This window comes from Cololabis saira, chromosome 3 (genome assembly GCF_033807715.1).
Source record: "Cololabis saira isolate AMF1-May2022 chromosome 3, fColSai1.1, whole genome shotgun sequence".
Classification (NCBI taxonomy): domain Eukaryota; kingdom Metazoa; phylum Chordata; class Actinopteri; order Beloniformes; family Belonidae; genus Cololabis; species Cololabis saira.
This window is the reverse complement of record NC_084589.1, coordinates 34,250,693-34,270,561: the sequence shown is the minus strand read 5'-3', so window position 1 is coordinate 34,270,561 and position 19,869 is coordinate 34,250,693. Positions and strand designations below refer to the sequence as shown.

Sequence of the window (19,869 nt, the reverse complement as noted above, 5' to 3'; positions counted from 1 at the left end):
TGACGATTAGAGTTTAGACAGTCATCAATGAGGACTCCAAGGAACTTTGTAGAGTTTACTTTCTTGATTTCTTTATCTTTTATTTTGATCTGAAAGGCCAGATTTTCCATATTCTTTTGTTCTTTATTGAAACTGAATGATATATAATTTGTTTATCAATATTAAGACAGGTTTTGTTTTTGATCCAAATATCCACCTTAGAAAGCACATTGTTAAGGAGCTTTTGAATTTCATGGATGTTGTTATGTGATACAAGAAAGGTTGTTTTATTGAGCATTCCAGGAAAACATGTCAGTGTTTAGCCCCGGAGGCAGATCATTTTCAACTTTATTCTGTACGAAGATATGTCTTTATGTAACATTCAATAGTGAACTACGGAGGAGTTTAACAAGAAGGAATATGTTTTTCAGTTATTGTAATAATTCATTTGATCATCAACCAGTATTTTGGGGCAAATATGCCGTAGTTTCATGTGAGTGAATGATTTTTACTTTTTGTTACGTAGAAATGTCACTTTTCTATAAAGGAAATGTTAATCGTGTGGACAATACTAAGTATCCCCTCAACGCGTAAAGGATTTAACAGAGTAATTTGCATGTCTGGATTGTTGACGTGGGTGTACATACAGTGCCCAAAGGGAAAGAAATCAGTAATGTTCATAAATAAGCAATTATTGCTCCACACCTATCCGTATGAAATTGTAGGATAATGTATTGAATCATCTGGAGTTGAGTATTGTGTAGTGGGTGACATCAGGAAGGCGTTTGGGAAACGCTGGATGGGACATGCGAATATGAAGACTAAATTGGCAAAAATCTGTGCACAGACCAAAATGACTTGGGTGAACGCGGGCCACGGACTGACCCGTACGAACTACAGACTGGACGACTTTTTCTAGGGCCGCAGAATGCGCCCTACTTGAAGGAGACTGACGAATAACGATTTGGTGAGAAAGCTCACTTCTCCGAACTGCAAAGTTTGGTATCTGCTTACTCCAAACAGGTCGGAGACGGACGGACGGACACGGACCTCACAGACAAAATTGGGGTCCCCTGTGAGTCATCAAGAGACAGTGGTCGGAGCCGAGGTGGACAGGACCCAGAACGGACCTCCCACGTCATCCGACTCCACAGGAAAGGTGACACGTGGTGTCAACGATCGCAGTGGGCAACACCGGACCCCCCCCCCCACGAAGATTAGGACCCCAGATCCGGCTGGATCAGCAGCGTTTATAAAAGACCTTAGCTCTCAAGAAAGGGGCAGAATAATCCCCTGAGCAGGGTCCACCGGGTGATCAGAATAGTCGACCTCTGACTCCTGAAGAGGAACAATAAAGAAGAAAGAAGATACATTGGGTGATCTCTGATTAGAGATCAAAAGGGGGATTGTTATGATTGATTTTATAAAGAATAGTTTAAAATCAAACTGAATATGTAAACTGCATGTGCTGATTAACTAAATGTTTCTGTATGTGAAACTAAGGTGCATCTCTGACTTTCACTGAGAGTACCATGCTGTAACAGGCACGAGATAAGAGAGGCCCCCAGCAATAAACTAAGGGGGGCCCCAAGCCACCCCCTTTCTCAAGTGTAATAAAACTTTCTCAAGAGAGAGACCGGCAGATCTGGCGGGACGATTGACCAAGCAGGCTGCAGAGCCTGCTCTGCCGATCTCCCTCATGAGGCCTACTTTAATTCTATCCCAGTCTTGTGTCTTTTTATTTACCTTTTCCAGCTCAATTAAAGAACCCGGGGTGATTGAATTTGATCACAACAGTATCAACAAAAATTCACTCCTCAGAGGAAAATTCTCAAACTGCAAAAAACAAAGAAATGCAAGACCTGGCTTTAACAAATTGCCTGACATTGACGCTAGAAGACAAGACGAACTGGTAACAAGACAAGGGGAGAAAGACTATTTTTACATGAGGTAGTGGAACACAGGTGGAGCCAATCAGGGGCGGGGTTGGCAATACCAGTGGAGGGAAAAATCACACAAAGGAGGGAAGTCAGGATCTGAAACGAGAGGGAGAAGGTGAGTATCAAAATAAAACAGGAAGCCACGAGACAACATAGACACAAGACCAAACTAAACACAACTTAATGTTTCTTGGACATGACAGCTCCTTTTCGGACACTGTTTTTTTTTCCTGTTTGTATTACGTAATACGTTTTTGTTGTTGTTGCTTTTTTTCTGTATGTTTTGAATTTGTTTTAAAATTTTATATTTTTCCCTTATGTGTTCGAAATAAACAATTCAATCAATCAATCAATCAAAAGAAATCTGTGGTGCTGATAAATACAATCAAAACGTGAGTCATAGGGGCGGACATTAAATTACATGTTACCCTGCTGCAAGTAAACATAATTATTCCGAAAAATTGTATTATTTTAACAAATTTGAGAATTATCTTTCACAATCTCTTACATCTGGTAATGCTTGTAAGCCCCGTTGTTGAGCATGCGTAGGCTGTGATAATGAGACGGGTAGTTTTGCAGGCTAGAGCCAGACGGGAGGTCATGAGACGAGAGGCTCCAGGCTGCAAAGGGCCTGGCTCTAATATGTTCCGCTACTGGTTATGGGATAGTGTTCGTGTCTAATTTTGAATATTTGGGGTTTTAATCGATGACTGTCTATCTTTAGTGTCTCATGTTCAGAATCTGTTTAAAATATTGGGACTGAAGTCAGGCTTTTATTTCAGAACTAGCTCTTGTCTTTCATGTAAAGCCAGTTAGAGGCTGGACGAGGCCACGTCCTTGTCTGCTAGAGTATGTGTTTTCTATGCCTGCAATGCATCATCACAGTGTCCAAGTACTCTGGAGGCTGTTCATCATGTTGTACTGGGGTGTATATCAAACCTCAAAGCCCGCTGGACTCATCACTGTGTTTCTTGTGCTCATGTTGGATGCTGTTCATTGTCAGCATGCAACCTGGAAGTGGGCTGAATTGGTTTCAGTGGACATTTTTTACCCAAAAAAATCCAGACCCATCCCTATTTGATGAAAAAACATGGGGTTCAAAACACAGATGACATGGACGATATGTGTCAGAAACTGTCCAGGATTGGTTAAATAAAGGTTTAATTGATTGATTCAAATAAACCTGTACTTCTACCTTTTAAAATGTAAAACAGTTCCTATGCTCTCACGCTTGCAGAATCATTAACTCTGTCACAGCCTTCAGCCTCTCAAAAAACAACTCTGTTGCTTTGAAAGATACCCAGTGCGGTGTAGGGATATCTGGCTTTAACTGAAAAAAAAACAAACAAATCTGACAAATGAACTGGTTGGAGCTGCTTACACTGAACTAATCGATTTTTTTTTTGTTTTGTTTTTTTACATATGTGCAACGTTCCTGACTGCACCTGCCAGCCGTAGATTGCTGCAATCAATAGTATTGATTTAATGTGACCATGAAACAGAAAACTGGCAGGTTACAGTACCCTATTGAAACATGATTGATCCAGTCTTTGTTGGTTGCTGAGATTCTTAGTTGACCATCATAACTATTGATCCTCTCAGTTAATGTTGACATGCAGAACTTATTCTGTTTGCCACATGTTTAGTGGCAATAAAGAAGTCCAGCATAATGACAAAATACCTTTCTGCATCAAATAAACAGATGTTTTACCCCAAATGTATTGATGCATAGCGGCTGCACAGCCTACCACTAAAACAGCTACAAATATAATTTTTTTAGCAACTTGATAAATTACTATTATTATTTTTATTTTTTTTGTAAGGAAAAAAGCTTTGTTCTTTTTTAAAACTCTCCAAGCCTGCAGATACTTTGTACGGTATTATAAATAGATACTTTATGGACTGAGCTGCAACACATTGGTTGAAACTGTCTGTGTGACAATAACCTGGGACATGAGGGGTTTTGGAGCTGTGGATCAACAATATCATTCTGCTATCACCGAGAGAAGAAAAAGCCACAGTGCCGAGAGTCTGAGTAGAAACACTTCTCTGAAGACACCAAGCGTCTCGGTCACTGCTTGCAATGTTGCAACACTGCTACCTAGTGGTACTTTATGACTCCATCAGTCATGCATTCATTTTTTGTCCATCAGAAATCATGTGAGTGATATTGGAGAGGACCTGTTCAGGATGTACCTCTGCCTTTCAGGTTTTGTGAACTTGGTTACGCTCCTGCAGACCGCCGTTATCTTGAATAAGATAAAGAGTGTGTAGACAATGGATGAAAGAATGGTTTCAGTTTGAGAGATTAGATGAATTTATATCTGAAAATATTTGGGAAGGCAATTTATTTCAAAGTGGATAAGTTAACGTGATGGAATCATTTTGCTAAATACTTTTGATTTTGACACACTTCATTCTTATCTTTACTTCCTCAATTTGAATGTATTTGTTTGAGAAGGAACAAACTAAATAAATAAATACTGTCATTATTAAAGTACTTTTCATCATGAAAATTATTCAAATATGCATTAGTATTTATTATTAGTTAGTCTTTTGTTCTTTAATGAAATTATCATGTTCAAATGTCATTCTGTGTTTACTGAAGTTGATTTTAGATACGTTTTATTTCTCAGTTACTTGCACACATACAGTCAGGAGAGGCCTGGACACATTCTCAAAATACTGTACACACACTAAAAAGATAATTTTAGAGTCATCCTCTGCCATATCTCCTCTAATGAACCAATACTGACCCCCAGACCTCCAAACCCCAGACCTGATAGAAACATATTGTAACATATTAACATATTAAAAAAAAAAAAAAGAGAAACATATTGTAAGTCAGAACCATTTAAAAAGAAAAATTGCAACAACACTAAAAACTCAATATTATTTGATCAAAATTCTGGTAAATAACTCACAACCTATTATCTCTTCCATTTTGTACCATGAAGAGTGCACACAAATGTGTGAGAGTAAATTCAAAATAAAAGTATTGTAATGGCATAATACTCGGTAATGAAATCTCTGAATGCTCTGTTGATTGCGTCCGTAGGGTGAGTTATGAATCATTCACACAGGCCTCTGATATGGGTTTGTAAGTGTTGCTTTTAATCATGACGAGAACGTTTCATTGTGCCAGTATTCTAGTGCAGAATGAGATGAGATAAATTGTTTGTGATGTTTGAGGACCCTCTTTCAAAGAGGTTTTTCTACAATCCTGAAACATCCTTTGACTAGCCACCTGGATAAAAATGTAGATTAACACATTCAATGCAATAAGGTTAACCTAGATCAAAGTTGTTTTTCATGGTACTGATCCAAGAGAAGAACGGACAACAGATGGGAGTACTAACAGAAAAAACAAAAGGACCATGAATTATAGCCCTCCTGATGGCCACAACACACCTTACTTCAGACTGGAGTATCGGAAGTTGAAATACACCTTCAACAACTCTTTCATCAAAATAGATAGTACATTTCAATATCAAATTATGAACTATCTTTACGACTTCCTGTTTGGTTTAATAACATTTAGATTGACTTTAAACCAAGAAAAAAAGCTCCCAGTAGTGATTATTTATTGCTCCAAATGTACTTTACTCTTGGATAAAACTTGCCCCTCGACATTGGAGCTGAAGGAGGGAAGTTCAGTGAGTTTATGATGCTGTTCTCCATTTCCCTCTCCATCTCATCCTTTAGATCTGACGTGGACCCCAAAGTTAATGGATGCTGCAGGAGACACCGAACAATCTGGAAAGTAAATCTTTTGAATGGCGAATTTAAATATTCATATTCATTTCAAAGATGCCCTGTAAAGAAATGTTGATGCTGGGGAGTTGAGAAAAGCAGATTCAGAGATTTGCATGGAATCATGTTACATATTTAAAACAGTCGATACAAAATAGACCGAAAACCATTTTTGTATTGAACTAACATGGACAATGATACAATTCTTCATTGTAATTTTGTTCAGGATTCTCTAAGGATGCTCTTGGAAAATCAATTATTTATGATTCACTAGCTTTTTATGTGAGAAAAAGACAAAGTTACCTCCAGCGACATAACAATCCCACAACATGGAGTTTGAAGGAGCCATCCAACTTTAAGAGAGCCACCAACTTCTACTACTTCTAGTGTCCTGAGATACGGATGCACAGTTCTCCAACTGAAGCTCGGAGGAGTGGAAGGATTATAGCTGCCCATCTCCCACCGCTGGAACATGTCTGCTCTGTCTGGATGAGAAATGGGGCTGAAAGGAACAAGATGTGTGCAGATCTTTACTGCGCACATGTTGGTCAATGCCTTTTTTTAACATCCACCCCTCTGGCAGGGTCAAGGTCAGGAGGGCACAGACAAAAAGACAGAAAAAAGCTTCTACCAACAAGCTGTCAAAGCTCTGATGAAAGCCCGAAGCTGGACCGACACCTTACACCTTACAATCTGCACTTTATGTTCAACAGACATTCAATCCAACAATAACTAACATGCAGTATTTTCCAGATTCAATTTGGACTGTCTTAATTGTATTCTTCAATCGTATTTCTGAATTTATCCAACTCAAGTTAGCAGAACTGCACAACATCAACAGTTTGGCAGCTTGGGATCATTTTTTACTCGTTTTGCTTTGCAGTCTATTTCTCATACGCTGATGTGAAAAGGTATGGCTGTCAAAGATGATTCTGTTGTTCAGAAATGTGCGATAACATTAATCTCTCATTGAGATCTATATTTCAGATGATCGAGCAGAGAGCAGTCTGTTTATTCCTCTATCTTTTGCTTCTGCTTTGTTTGGCCTTCTCCATAGCTTCAAGTAACAATAATTTTCCGTGATGTTCCTTCATCACTGCACCTTTCTGCTTTTGGAAAACATACATGAACTATTTATAAGAAAAAAAATAACAAAAAAACAAACTAAAACTAAAACAAATGCAATAGCTAAACAATATATTTTAGAGTCTTACAGGGTTATGTAATGAGTTTAGTAGTGAAGAGCTTTTTATGACTAATAATTACATAATTATACTGAAGCAGCGACCGCCATTCTGACAGTATTACTGTATGCAACTTTGTTACATGACAGTCTGAATTAAGGAGGAAGTCATGCCACATCCTTCCTGAGTCTACTCTCTGCTGGTGGTTGGGCAGATGCATGATGAGAACTTTTAGCTGAGGCTCCCAGGACTTCCTGGAGGTTCAGGTGTTCGTTGAGAGGAGGTATGTTGTGCTCATGCTCGTTGGTCTAAAAGATACAATGCCTCAAGTAAAAAAAATAATCAAAAATGTGATGCCACGATAAATCTTCCTTTTCGTTCCGTTACCTCAGCCGAGACAAGAACAGCAGCACCGTGAATCAGGCCGAAGATCAAAATAATCTGCGTTCACTGCAGGTCAGGTCATCACAAAATTGCAACATCTCCAGGTAATGAAAATAATCAGCACAACCTTCCCTCTGTGGTATTTTGTAAAGACTTATTGCTAAAATATTTAATTATATATTTATAAATGTGTCAGCATCACTGTCGATAAAGAAGAGTGCCGTCAATTCAGGGATCATTTCAGCAGAGTTTATGTAAATGTGAAAGAAAGTTCTGTTAAAATTACATTTCATAAAAGTACATTTTTGTTGTGTGTCTTTATATGTTTTTTCTGGTGCAGAGGTTGTTTTATTTGCACCAACCCTCCACCTCCTGCCTGTAGCAGGACTCGTCGTTGTTGGTGATGCGTCCAACTACAGCTGTGTCATCTGCAAACTTCCCAGTCAGGATGGGGCTCAGCACACAGCCCTGAGGGATACCTGCGCTGAGGGTGATGGAGGAGGAGGAGACGTCGTGGATCCTCACAGACTGCGGCCTCGCTGTTAAAAAGTCCAGCACCCAGTTGCAGAGGCTGGAGCTCAGCCCAGGTGTTGTGAGTTTTTGAACCAGAGTCTGTCGTCTGATGGTGTTAAAAGCAGACGTGAAATCCACAAAGAGTAGGTGGACATAAGAGTCTTCTTCACTGTTGCTGGGGTTACGCTGAGAGAACACAGAAAAAAAAGGTATTAATGGCCTACATTAAATATATTGGTGAGTAAAGGAGTTATGCAGGCAGCACTGCAGCAGCCCTGCAACGAAACGACCAGCAGTAATTCAAGCATGTAGAAAGGCAAAGGCCCTGCTATGTTAAAGGACTGTGGAGAGTTGCAGCAGCTGCTTGGTGGGAGATTGGGTGGTCATGTGGAGACAAGTGGGAAGTTCACTCATACACATGCTCCAACAATTCTCAGTGCTGATGCAAATCTGGCCTACCAGTTATTAGTTCATGAGCAGCGGAAACCCTGCTGTGAACCAGAAAATTCTGCTTACAGTAACTTCTGGTAACAAGTGCATCTTATTTTCATAAATATTAGTTTTTTTTAACAACTTCCCCATTTTTCAGTCAACTCTTGGTTCTTTTAGAGCGTTGCTTCAGTGCCATGGAAGCTGAGTGCTCTGCAGACCTTCTGAACGAGTAAGTCTTTAAATCTTTGACAAAACTATTGACAAAAAGATCGTACGAAGTTCTATGATGTTTTAATTTATTAAGATTTAAATGAATCACCATTTAAAAAAAGATATCAAAGGAATATACTGTATCAAGGATGAAAGGTTTTGGCGATGGAGGTGAAATATATTCCATTTTATGAATTTTGACGCTTTGAAACAGTCAGTCCATGATGTTTTGTAAATAGTTAGTTCATATACTCTTGTTGATATCGCTGTTGGGCTTCAGAAAAATGTTACATTTATTTCTGTTTGAAGCTTACATGGCAACATTTACTGTATCACACTGCAGTTGCATTTTAACTAATTGAAATCTCTAAATTATACTTTAACTGTTTTAGAATTAAATATATATATATATATATATATATATATATATATATATATATATATATATATATATATATATATATATATATATATATATATATATACTCTGTGGAGTGAAAAACCACAGAGTTTGAATACCAAACTTCCTTTTTTTTTAGGCCCGTCTCTGTTCATAAGAGCAGAAAAGGGGAAATCCAAATCATGACTTTGTACCAATGAAGGACATTTTTCTAAATTAAATGCTCTTACACAGCAGAATGAAACCACTGTGCACACATTTGGAGCATTTTTCTTTTTTCCTTTTTTTTTATACAAATAAAGGCACTTTGAAGCAACACAAAGGACTTAAAACAAGCTGTTTAAATTAATTCAAAGGAGAGCACACAATAATAATAAAAGTTTAGATATACACACACACACACACACACACACACACACACACACACACACACACACACACACACACACACACACACACACACACACCTATAATGCACTCTCACTTGCAATACAAGGAAAGTACCCGAAATAAAATGTGATTTCAGTTCTGTGACCTCTTGCACACACAGTCCAACATCTGCAGTAGGGATATTATAACTGACTTATAACTGATTATTGTCTTTATCTGACATTATCATTAATATTCTGTGGTAAAAATACATTTGAGTAACTCTTAAAAGTGTATGAATAATTAAAGAATTGTTTCATGAAAGAAACATGGTTACATATCAATAAACAAAATATCAACAGCAACCATGTGAAATATTTCTTGTCTAAACTACAGACTGGTTTAAATATAAAGATGGCCGGAGCTCTGACTTTCCTTCTCACAGTCTCTCTGATGCAGGGTGAGTTACCATCCGTTAATATTTGGTTTGTAAAACAGTATTATAAGCTTTAACCATACACTGTTGTCAGTTTCATAGTCCAGTATATTAATGTCTGGAACATCCATAAGAATGAAAGACATAGATGGAGGTTTTAGTTTGTAATAAATACATTTTTTTTAAATCTGAAAATCAAAAAGTAAATATTGCTTGTAGTAATTGGTTCAAATATTATCATACTACTTTATAGCACTGCATCATTTTCATCTCTACAGACTGGTGTTTTTTGTTTCAGGTGTCCAGAGTGGAGGGTGGAATGTCTCTGTGCCTCCGACCGTGGAGGTCATGGCTGGATCCCCACTGACCATCCGCTGCTCCTTTGAGATCGAGGACATACATAAAAATGACTTAAACTCTATTTGCAAAGCAATTTGGTTAAGTAAAGATGAGCACTCCACTTACTATGATTCAAAGCTAAGAGGGACTATTAAAACGACAGGAGACCTGACAAAGAAAGACTGCACCACAACCTTCCACAACTTGTGTCCTCATCACTCTGATACATATTACTTCAGACTGGAATGTCCCAATCGCCTGAAATGGTCTTTTACAGATACACTGGTGAATCTTGTTGTGAAAGGTAAGTTCAAAAAGCAAGGTGAGTTTATTTGTATGACACATTTCATACACAGGGGCAACATGAAAGTGCTTTTAAAAATATATACTTATGAACAAGGACCTGTGAATATTGTTGTCAAAGGTAAGTTTTAAGATCCAGCTACAGTTTATGGAGAAGCTCTGTTGAGATAGTAATTCTGAATTTGAAAGATATTTCTAACATATTTCTGCTCAGTTATCAAGTGGTCCAAATGTCTCTTCCTCCCAGAGAATCCTCGCATGCCGACTCTGAACCCGTCCACACTGGAAGTGAAGGAGGGAACCTCAGTGAGTCTGAGCTGCTCTGCTCCGGCTGCCTGTCTGTCTCATCCTCCAACTCTGACGTGGACCTCCCCCCTGGAAGACAGTCAGAGGACACTGCAGGAGAATCAGGACAAAACTAACATAGTGACTTCTGTTCTGAGCTTCACTGCTTCTCACCTCCATCACACAAAGACTTTCTCCTGCACAGCCGTCTACAGGAAACCATATGGACGCCTTGATGAACATACCATAAGTTTAACAGCTTTTATTACGTGTACGTTTTTTTTTTTGTAATCTGCTACAATTTCAAACTCATCTCATCAATCTTAAAGTTAAGAAAATTAACTGATTATTATAAGAACATTTAAAATGTGTTTAATGCAAGGTAAACAAACTAGCTTGAACGAGAAAAACTATTTAAATTAGATCATTTTCTGTAAAACATTGCAGTAGTGGTGCTGCTGCCACCAACCCCCAACCTTTTGGCAACTGTTAAAATGTTTCAGCCAAATCTTTCAAAGTTTGCAAACAGACCACATGAGACACAGAAAAGATTGATCAGCTGGGAATTTTTCAGTTGCAAATAGGGATTTTAATGGTGATGACGAGTTCTTATTGGCAGAAACTAGCATTCTTAAATCACAAGACTTTTTGAGGCGATAAATCAGGCTAATAATTATATTGTGGCGTTTCCGTTATGACTCTTAGCTTTTGGTGAAATTGCAATATCACAGGATAGATTTAGTTGCTCATTGCGGTTATGAGGATGTTCCCAGACTCTGTACCTTTTAAGTTCTCCTTAAAGTTTTAGTTCAGTATCAATGAGTATGATTCAAGGACCATCCATAAGTTTGTGATTAGATAGTTGATAGTTTAGTTAAAATCTTTATGACAGTTCCACTTGTATGCTGTCTGGATTTAAAAGAATTATCTAATTTAAGACCGTGAATAAAGATAACCAATTCAATCTATCTATCCATCCATCTATCCATCTATCCATCTATCCATCTATCCATCTATCCATCCATCCATCCATTGCAATAACTTAAGAATTTACAGAGATTTTCCTTCATTTTGATTAATTGAGGCTCGTAGAGTGAAAACACTGGAATTTAGAGCATAGGGATATTAAAAAAACACGGTTTTATGACTTTACTGGTTAAGTAAACTCAGAATGAGCTATAAATCTATTTTTGATTACAGAAAGCACATGATTATAGACACATCAGCTTACACTATGTCTCCTGCAAGTGAATAGGTTTACTTCAGGTTCTGTTTAACCTCAACCTGAAGTCCATGTTCGGCAAGTCCGGCTTGGTCATCGTCACACAGTGTTATCTAATCGCTATTGAAAATTGACTTTTTTCCAGATCAATCATTTATTTGTAATGAAACAGAACAAGGGACATCTGAGAAGAGCCATAAAGTGCATCACCTGAAAGCTTGTTTCGGTGCTTGTGGCTGGTAATCTAGCTACAGATTCTTGAAATACACATAAAGGAGATGTGGAGATGACATCCTGCAACAGGTGTTCCGCATAACTTAAAACCAAAACACTTTGGTTCCTTAAAGAGGTGGGAATCAATACAACAACATCTAAACCAATGTATATCATTCCTTTTTCAGTTTCACCTAAAGACACCAGAGTCCTTGCCAGTCCATCTGGTCCAGTACCAGAGAACACAGCTGTGACTCTGACATGCAGTAGTGATGCCAACCCTCCAGTAAAGAGCTACACCTGGTACAGAGCTGATGGACACAAGGAGACTGTCATTGGGACTGGACGTGTTTTAACCATCACAGCATCAACTGTTAGCAGGTTCTTCTTCTGTAAAGCTGGAAATGACTTCGGAGACGGACGTTCTGGAAAACACGTGATAGATGTTCAGTGTATGTATCATAATGATTACCTTCACAGCTTTACCATTGTCTTGTTCAACATATTTAAATGAAGATAAGCAGACATGATTTCATTCAACTCTTCTTTTCTTATATCACACTTCCTCCACAGATATTGTTTTTGTTTTATATCAAAGTGATAAATCATGACATTGGTTAAAAGAAGCAAAAAAATAACAAGTTCCAGTATATATCTTGCACATACTCTGTTTTTACATCAATGAAATATCCATTATCGACCAATGTAGAGGAATATTTACAAAATGCTTAAAGTTGTAAGTAAGCATAATTGTTTTTGGGCTTCTTTCTTACGTTTTCTTGATACTGTATATAGTCAGTGAAAAAGAAGAAGAAGCAAAAAGACTGTGCAATTGATTAAAGTAATTATGCAAGCTGCAAGAGTACAAAAAAAGAGAACATATTCATGGTGAAACAATAGGTTGTCATAAGTCCAAATTAAATTGTCTTGAATATTCTACCACTTTTACACAGTTTTTGAACTCGTTCTTTTTAACTACGATCCTCTGTTGTTATGCAGTCAAAGGTCCAACCCATACCCATATACTTACTGTAAAAACGGTTTGACAAGAAAACAAGTGTTTTTAAAGGGGAAGGACAATAAAAGAATAAAACTAATAATTAAAAAATATGGTCAAAGCATCCTGATCTTTGGTCTGAAAGATATGGAAAATGTGGAAAAGAATGCACTAATCATTATACAACAGTATTAAGCATTTTTCAATATTTAATTTTACAGATTTACCTAAAGAAACCAGAGTTTCTGTCAGTCCATCTGGTCCAGTACCAGAGAACACAGCTGTGACTCTGACATGCAGTAGTGATGCCAACCCTCCAGTAAAGAGCTACACCTGGTACAGAGCTGATGGACACCAGGAGACTGTTATTGGGACTGGACGTGTTTTAACCATCACAGCATCAACTGTTAACAGGTTCTTCTTCTGCAAAGCTGGAAATTACCTCGGAGATGGACGCTCTAAATACAGTAAAATAGATGTTCAATGTATGCATCATTATTATTCATAGCTGTTTCCACAGTTATTTTTTCACACATGTTTTAATCCCCTTAAGAACATTTAATTCAACATTGAATCAGTTAACCATTTTCACTACTGTCGTTACAGTTCCTCCACAGATCCTGCTCTCATCTGTCTGCAACACAACTGCAGGTCTGGTCAACTGTTCCTGTGAGACTGAAGGAAATCCTTCTCCTTCTGTGCATTGGTATTTGGATGGACTACCTGTCAATCAATCTGGAAAGTTTGCAGTCAGCAAGGACTCTCTGAATGACAAACATGTGAGGAGCATCATCACAGTGAGTCAGCCACAGGAGAGAGATCTGTCCACCTTGCTCTGCCGCAGCTTCAACTATCTCGGATCAGCCAATCACCGGTTTTGTGGCAACTGTCTTCAGATCTCAGCAGAAAATCAAGGTCTGTCTTATGTCATACTCTGTGTTACCTTTGAATTCCTTTAAATTGTATTTTACGCTAACCAGGCATAAACTGCACCCGGATCATGTTTAATACCAGGTCAATGACAACAGTAGAAGAATATTGGCCTCTTTGTGCCAAGGCAGCACAGTGTTTTTGTGTTGTTTTTGTGAGGTACAGTTTACCTGAACTTACCAAAGAAATGTCTTATTTCAGATTAAATATAGTGTTTTTTGTCCTGTAACTAATTATGAATACTTAGTTTAATTGTGTGCTCTGATTATTATTCAGTAACTTGCTTCTAAATCCTTAAAAAAGAGAGGAAAAATTAGGAATTGGATCTAGGAATTGGACCAAAACAAAGCACAGTCACTGTAAATATTTCTGCAAATAGTCACACATAAATCATAAAAAGGACACTTGAGCTAAACCTGTCTAGCTATTCTCTTAAAGACACATTACCTCTTCACATTTCATGATACTTTACGAAGATAAACTTAATTTTTGCTCTTTCAAACTGGACTAATTTATTTGAGTTGGTTCAAATGAACCAACTTAAAAAGACAGGAAAACAGGGACTTGGGTAAAATACATCCCCACACAAGCTAAAATATCTAACCATTTAACTGTTCTGTTATTTGGTTACTATTATGCTTAACAAATGTGAAGTCAAAAAGGAAATGACATCATACGTGCAACACTGAATATCCCAAGATATATTTTAGATTCTTGAAGAATCAATTTCTTTCGCAATAAACAGAACTTTATTACTCTTACAGTTTTGTGGAGGAATTTTGATGCATTCTTCTTTTAAAATTGTACCTGCCATTCCCTTATTCATAGTGTCCATATACCAAGGTTGACATCTGGACTTTGACGAGGTCATCCCAAAACCTTTATTCTCAATATTTTAACCTTCCTGATGTAAATTTACAGGTTGAGATCATTGTCGTGTTGCACGACCCATTTGCAACCAAGATATAATCATTGGACAAATTATCTAACATTTGCCTCCAGAATACTCTAGTATACAGAAAATGTATGGTCATTTCCATGACTGCGAGATGCCCAGGTCATGAGCCTGAAATACAACCTAATATCATCATCCCTCCACCGTCATGATGACAGTGGCTTTGAGGTATTCCTGCTGAAATCCTGTGATTGGTTTTTGCCAAAGACAATGCTATGCCTTAAGGCTAAACAACTTTGTTCTCATATGTAAGAGCGGCATTGCTCCAGATGTTGTGTAGCTTGTTCAGATTAAGTTTAGCAAATATCAGATGCGCCCAATGTTCTTTTTAAACAGAAAACATTACTTCTTACAACTTTTCCAAACACACCATTCTTATTGACTCTTTTTCTACTAGTGTTGTTATGGACATTAACGTTTAACAGGCTCAGTTAAAGCTGTAGGGTCTGCAATATAGTGCTTGGATTTTTCAGTTTTCCCTGAGCAATCCGTGGGCGGATCTAAAGCTAAATTTGCTGGGATGCTGAATCTTCGGAAACTGTGGTGACTGCTTTCCACTTGTGATTTTTTTTGTTTGTTTGTTTTGTTTTTTGTGCGATTTTTGTGCAACCTTTTTGGATATGGTTCATTAATCTTTTCCAAATTGAAGTGTCAATTACTTCTCTAAGATCATTGCTTATGTCATCCCTTCTTTGCATTGTGTTAGCATTCTCAAAACCAGCAAACTGTACTAAACAACGAAAACAACAACAATACTTGTTTTTTCCACTTTTCTTAAAAATGTAACAAATTGTTTTATGAGGAGGAATAATATCACTTTGGTAAAATGGACATTTACAAGACTTTATATTTATGATTTGAAATATTAGATTTTAGTATGTTCACATTTTTCAATTAAAAAAAATAATATTGTTTCCACCTTTTTGCACATAACTACATATTTTACTCCTAATCTTTCAGTTTCAGATCGACAACTGCTGCATGTGTTCATCGCATCTACGGTTTTACTGGGATTAATATGTGTTCTGCTGTTTTGTATAAGGTAGGTGAGCGGTTCGCGACACGCACATGCACACACACACATTGTTAGGGAAGTGGTTGTAGGTCAAGTGAAGTGAAGTCAAGTATTTTTAAATGGATTTAGTTTTCTTCATGATCAAGCATATCTGATCTCTTGCATACAAATGTTTTTGCTTATGATGCATTTGGATTCCACAGCAGCTTTCTCACGGTGCACACTTTGATAATCCAATGAAACCACAGTTTTGGTATTCAAGTTCCTGTTTTATTTTGAAACCTCATGTCCTTGTGTTTAAATTATGTCTTGAGTTGCCTTGTTCCCATCTGACCTGTGTCTCGTCAAGCCTTCTGTGTATATCTTGTCTCGTCTTTCCTTTGCTCCCTGCTGGTCCGTATTGTTCCTATCCCCCATGTTTCAGGTCAGGTCTTTGTATTTTTGCCATGTTTATGCTTGTGTGTCTTTTGTTAAATGAATCACTGTTTTCTAGAACTCCTGCCTAGTAATGGGAAAATGAATCTTCATGAAACTTTTCATCAAATTGGTTCACTCAAGCACAAAGCTTCTTGGGGCTCCACTTGCTCTACTAGGCCATCTACTGGCCAAAAGAAATGAAACAGGAAGAAATATTGCATTGATAGTGGTCTGTAGATATATATTTTGAACTTTGTATTGGTTTAAATAGGCCATTTATTTTCATAAAGAGTCATAAGGGAAAGTGAGAATGGGGGGTCGGGACAATGAATATGCTTGTGTTGACCTGGGTTGACCTTGTGTATTTTTCAAGTGTCCTTTCTTTTCTACCTCAGTTTTTCACCTTGCAAAAGAGAAATAGAAAACAAAGTAAATAAGAAAAATAGTACAATCATTATTACTAATATTTTTAGAAAATTCATCTCATGTAATTAATTAGTACATACCTTGTTGGGAAAAATTATATTAAAAAAAACTCCCGAACAGGGGAAATCTTCCTCTTTCTCACTGGCTCCATAACAGAATAGTGGTAATACTCTTGAAACGCAAACCATTACCGCAATCGATGCATAAATATTACAAGGTGACCTGCATTGTGTTTCACTGTCCCTTTTATTTCGAGTAGCGTGCCATATCGTGAACCACTTCCTGAACCGGTAGGCGGAAGAGCAGGTGAAGCTTTGGACGTTATTGCCGATGTTATCGATACATGCTTGGATACGCGCTTCACAGTATACAGTACTTCCTGGATTACTCGATACGCGGTTCGAAGCCTCGGCAAGGCACTTCACTAATCCTACCTCTTCGTTTCCTGCATCTGGGTCCAACTCTACCCTTCCCTGACACATATTACAATGATGCTTTTGTCTTCTTTCTTCTCACTAAAATAATACTGTATAATAATACTGTTATTTAGCAGTGTGTGTACAGTGTGTGAATATTTATAAATACAGGTTAAATGATCAGTGAATGGGGTAGGACTAAATAAGTTTACACTTCTTCCTACTCCTTTTTTGGCACATGTAAATTAAGATAGCAAGTTTTAAATGATGAAATTCTTTGTTTTGTTGTTTTGTTTTCCTAAACTTCTCATGAAGTGTTGTTTTTTTTTACATGTACAAAAATAAAATAATCAAATCAAATAAAATAGAGCACATTGAGCATTTTCTTTCAACTACCAAACATAAATGGTTCTGTTTCCATCCTCCTAGTGTTGTGAATTACCGCCGTAACACCAAGAGTCAGCTCACGAATGAAATCCACGCTAATGCTTCAGGTCATCTTCTAAGACGTGAACAAAATGAGGTACTTTGTACTGTGTTTTACATCTGAAATGTAACACTTAACACACATGTATTAGCAGATTATCCTAGTAAGTTAAAGAGAATTGAAAACCTAACTTAATCTTTCTCCTTACTTGTAGGTAGACAACACGGAAGACGATGACAGCTATGTCAACACCAGTGAGATGAAACGGGAAGTTGCCGTCCGCCCAGCAGCTAGATCCCAGCTGAACAACGGCCCTGGCAACGCAGAGGGAGCCAGTAAAAGCTCAGGGGAGAATGGTGAAGACGTGGTTTACACCAGTGTGATTTGGAAGAGCAAAGCTAAGAAGGAGAAGAACTCTGTAGACATGGATCCATCTGAGCGTGCCCATGCGGAGGAAGAGAAATGCGCGGCAGGGGGTGTCTCCAGAAATGTCATGGGTGAAACACAAGAGATGGGGATTCCGCACAATGAATTGGGGCCTAGAAATTTGAGGAAGAAAGTAGAATGTGAATACGCGCACGTTAAATTTAAAAACAAGACTGGTTAGCTGAGTTGGGCATCTGCTTCGCATTGTACTTGGTGCTGAGAAATAATTGTCTTGCTCTGATGTTTCATTATTGGAGTTAATTCAAGAATGACTTGTAATATAGGCATGACAACAAAGAGAAGATCTGTCTTCCATGAGAGGGACTTTTATAACATTTCACATTGGTAAAGTTACAGCTTTATTACTCAATGGTCACTCCTTGAAGTCTGACTCATCCAAAGTATTCCCAGAATGGTTTCACATTAAAGGTGGATGGCACTGCTGAAGACAAGATATGATTTTTTATTCCTAATTGTGCCGAATTTTGAAAATAAAGCTCTGATTAATCATTCTTCATATATATCACTGCAGATCTATCTAACTGGAGACTTTTCATGCCATATGTTGCTAACTTTATTTTGTTTAATAAATACATATGACTCTTTATGACAAGTTGACATAACATCCTGAGGTCTTAATGAAAGGTCTGAGACACGCTTTGGTTAAAGATAAAGATTGTGTTACGTCTCTCTTTTCGGCCACGTCTTTATCTCTGTAGCAGAAGCTTTGAGGGGTGAAGTCAGCCTCTAAACCCCACCTCCTTTTTCAGAGGCATGCTTGTCTTTTTTTAGGAGGAATTTAATTAGGCAGTCACTTCAAAAACCTGATATTATGCCTTTGCAAGAACGGAACATGTTCACTTTTTATTATATTACCAATGTCTCTTTTTTATGTAGCTGGCTTTAAAGATGAAAACATTGCTTAATATAGTATATTACTAATATGTTTTAAAGTTACAGTAAATCAGTACTTTATGTATGATTTTACTAAAAACAAACTTACATTTCTTGCTGGTACTGTGAATTATGTATGATTTAATTTCAAAGTCACAGAACTTAGTGAAGTGGACAAGACAGTCCAAAAGGTGTACCTTTTTGTTGAAAGTTGAAAATTATGCTTATACCAGCAGTATGGCATTTTGTGGCAACACTTCAGACTGCAGCTGTGAAAAACTGTTAGACGTTTCTTAGCTGATGACTTTGCAAACCATTAAATGCAATTATGTAAATTATGTTCTCTTCATTTTTGTAACAGCAGGGTAAGATGTTAAATGTGGTCATAAGGGCCCTTTATGTTGTTTTCAAGTATTTCAATACCTTTAAATATTGGTATTTGCTGAAGCTGTGATGCACAAGCACATGCTGGCCTGGCCCTATGATTATTTAGAGATGTTCGAACCATTGTGTTATGTAGAGTCATTTGAACTACCAACTACCTTATAATCTAGCAGGAATGAGGAGTTCAGACGTGGCATACTTTGTATATACTTTGCAAGTACTGTAAAACTTGGGAGAATGTACTTGTAATATTTGGTGGACACTGTTAAGTCTTTCTCCATGTTTGGATCTGGGCCCTCTCCGTCCAAGAAGGCATGTGTTTGTTTGTGTCCCTACTACTCTACTCACCATTCCTGGATAAAAGCCCTCGGTTTCCACCCCACTCATCGCCAGATTGTTCAGTCTTGTTGTCAGCTACAGACTTGCTGGTCACCTTATGGATACTTTTGAAGTACTTGAGCACAGCCTGTCTTTGTCTTATCAGCGTTCAAGCTCCACCAACCTGAGACTCTTGAGTCCGGTATTGAACAAAACAGTCCTGTCGGTATAACAGCGTACTTCAGGCCGCATGCGGCTCTTTAGCGCCGCCCTAGTGGCTCCCTGGAGCTTTTTCAAAAATG

General features: G+C 37.8%; 2 protein-coding genes across 6 annotated transcripts in view; one reads left to right on the top strand and one right to left on the bottom strand.

The window, feature by feature from the left end:
• Positions 1 to 8,173, bottom strand: part of LOC133440632 (sialoadhesin) — a 21,870-nt gene extending 13,697 nt beyond the window's left edge. Inside the window, exons 1-2 of the mRNA XM_061717954.1 lie at positions 8,096 to 8,173; positions 7,610 to 7,939 (exon numbers count right to left, since the gene is read on the bottom strand). Coding sequence (XP_061573938.1) covers positions 7,610 to 7,939; positions 8,096 to 8,173 — 408 coding nt within the window. The remainder of the gene's footprint in view (positions 1 to 7,609; positions 7,940 to 8,095) is intronic.
• LOC133437709 (B-cell receptor CD22-like) lies at positions 7,044 to 19,869 on the top strand. Of its 5 annotated transcripts, none has more exons than XM_061717325.1 (12): positions 7,044 to 7,139; positions 7,249 to 7,344; positions 7,684 to 8,414; positions 9,561 to 9,624; positions 9,899 to 10,243; positions 10,490 to 10,798; positions 12,151 to 12,414; positions 13,181 to 13,444; positions 13,566 to 13,874; positions 15,805 to 15,886; positions 17,548 to 17,641; positions 17,760 to 19,869. In XM_061717325.1, exons 4-12 carry the CDS (start codon positions 9,579 to 9,581, stop codon positions 18,150 to 18,152), a joined length of 2,106 nt encoding a protein of 701 aa, XP_061573309.1. In that variant the 5' UTR covers positions 7,044 to 7,139; positions 7,249 to 7,344; positions 7,684 to 8,414; positions 9,561 to 9,578; the 3' UTR covers positions 18,153 to 19,869. The 5 variants fall into 5 exon arrangements, with proteins under 5 accessions (XP_061573309.1, XP_061573308.1, XP_061573310.1 ...); XM_061717324.1 differs by having other exon boundaries at positions 7,581 to 8,414; XM_061717326.1 differs by lacking the exon at positions 7,044 to 7,139 and having other exon boundaries at positions 7,216 to 7,344; positions 7,581 to 7,832; positions 8,363 to 8,414.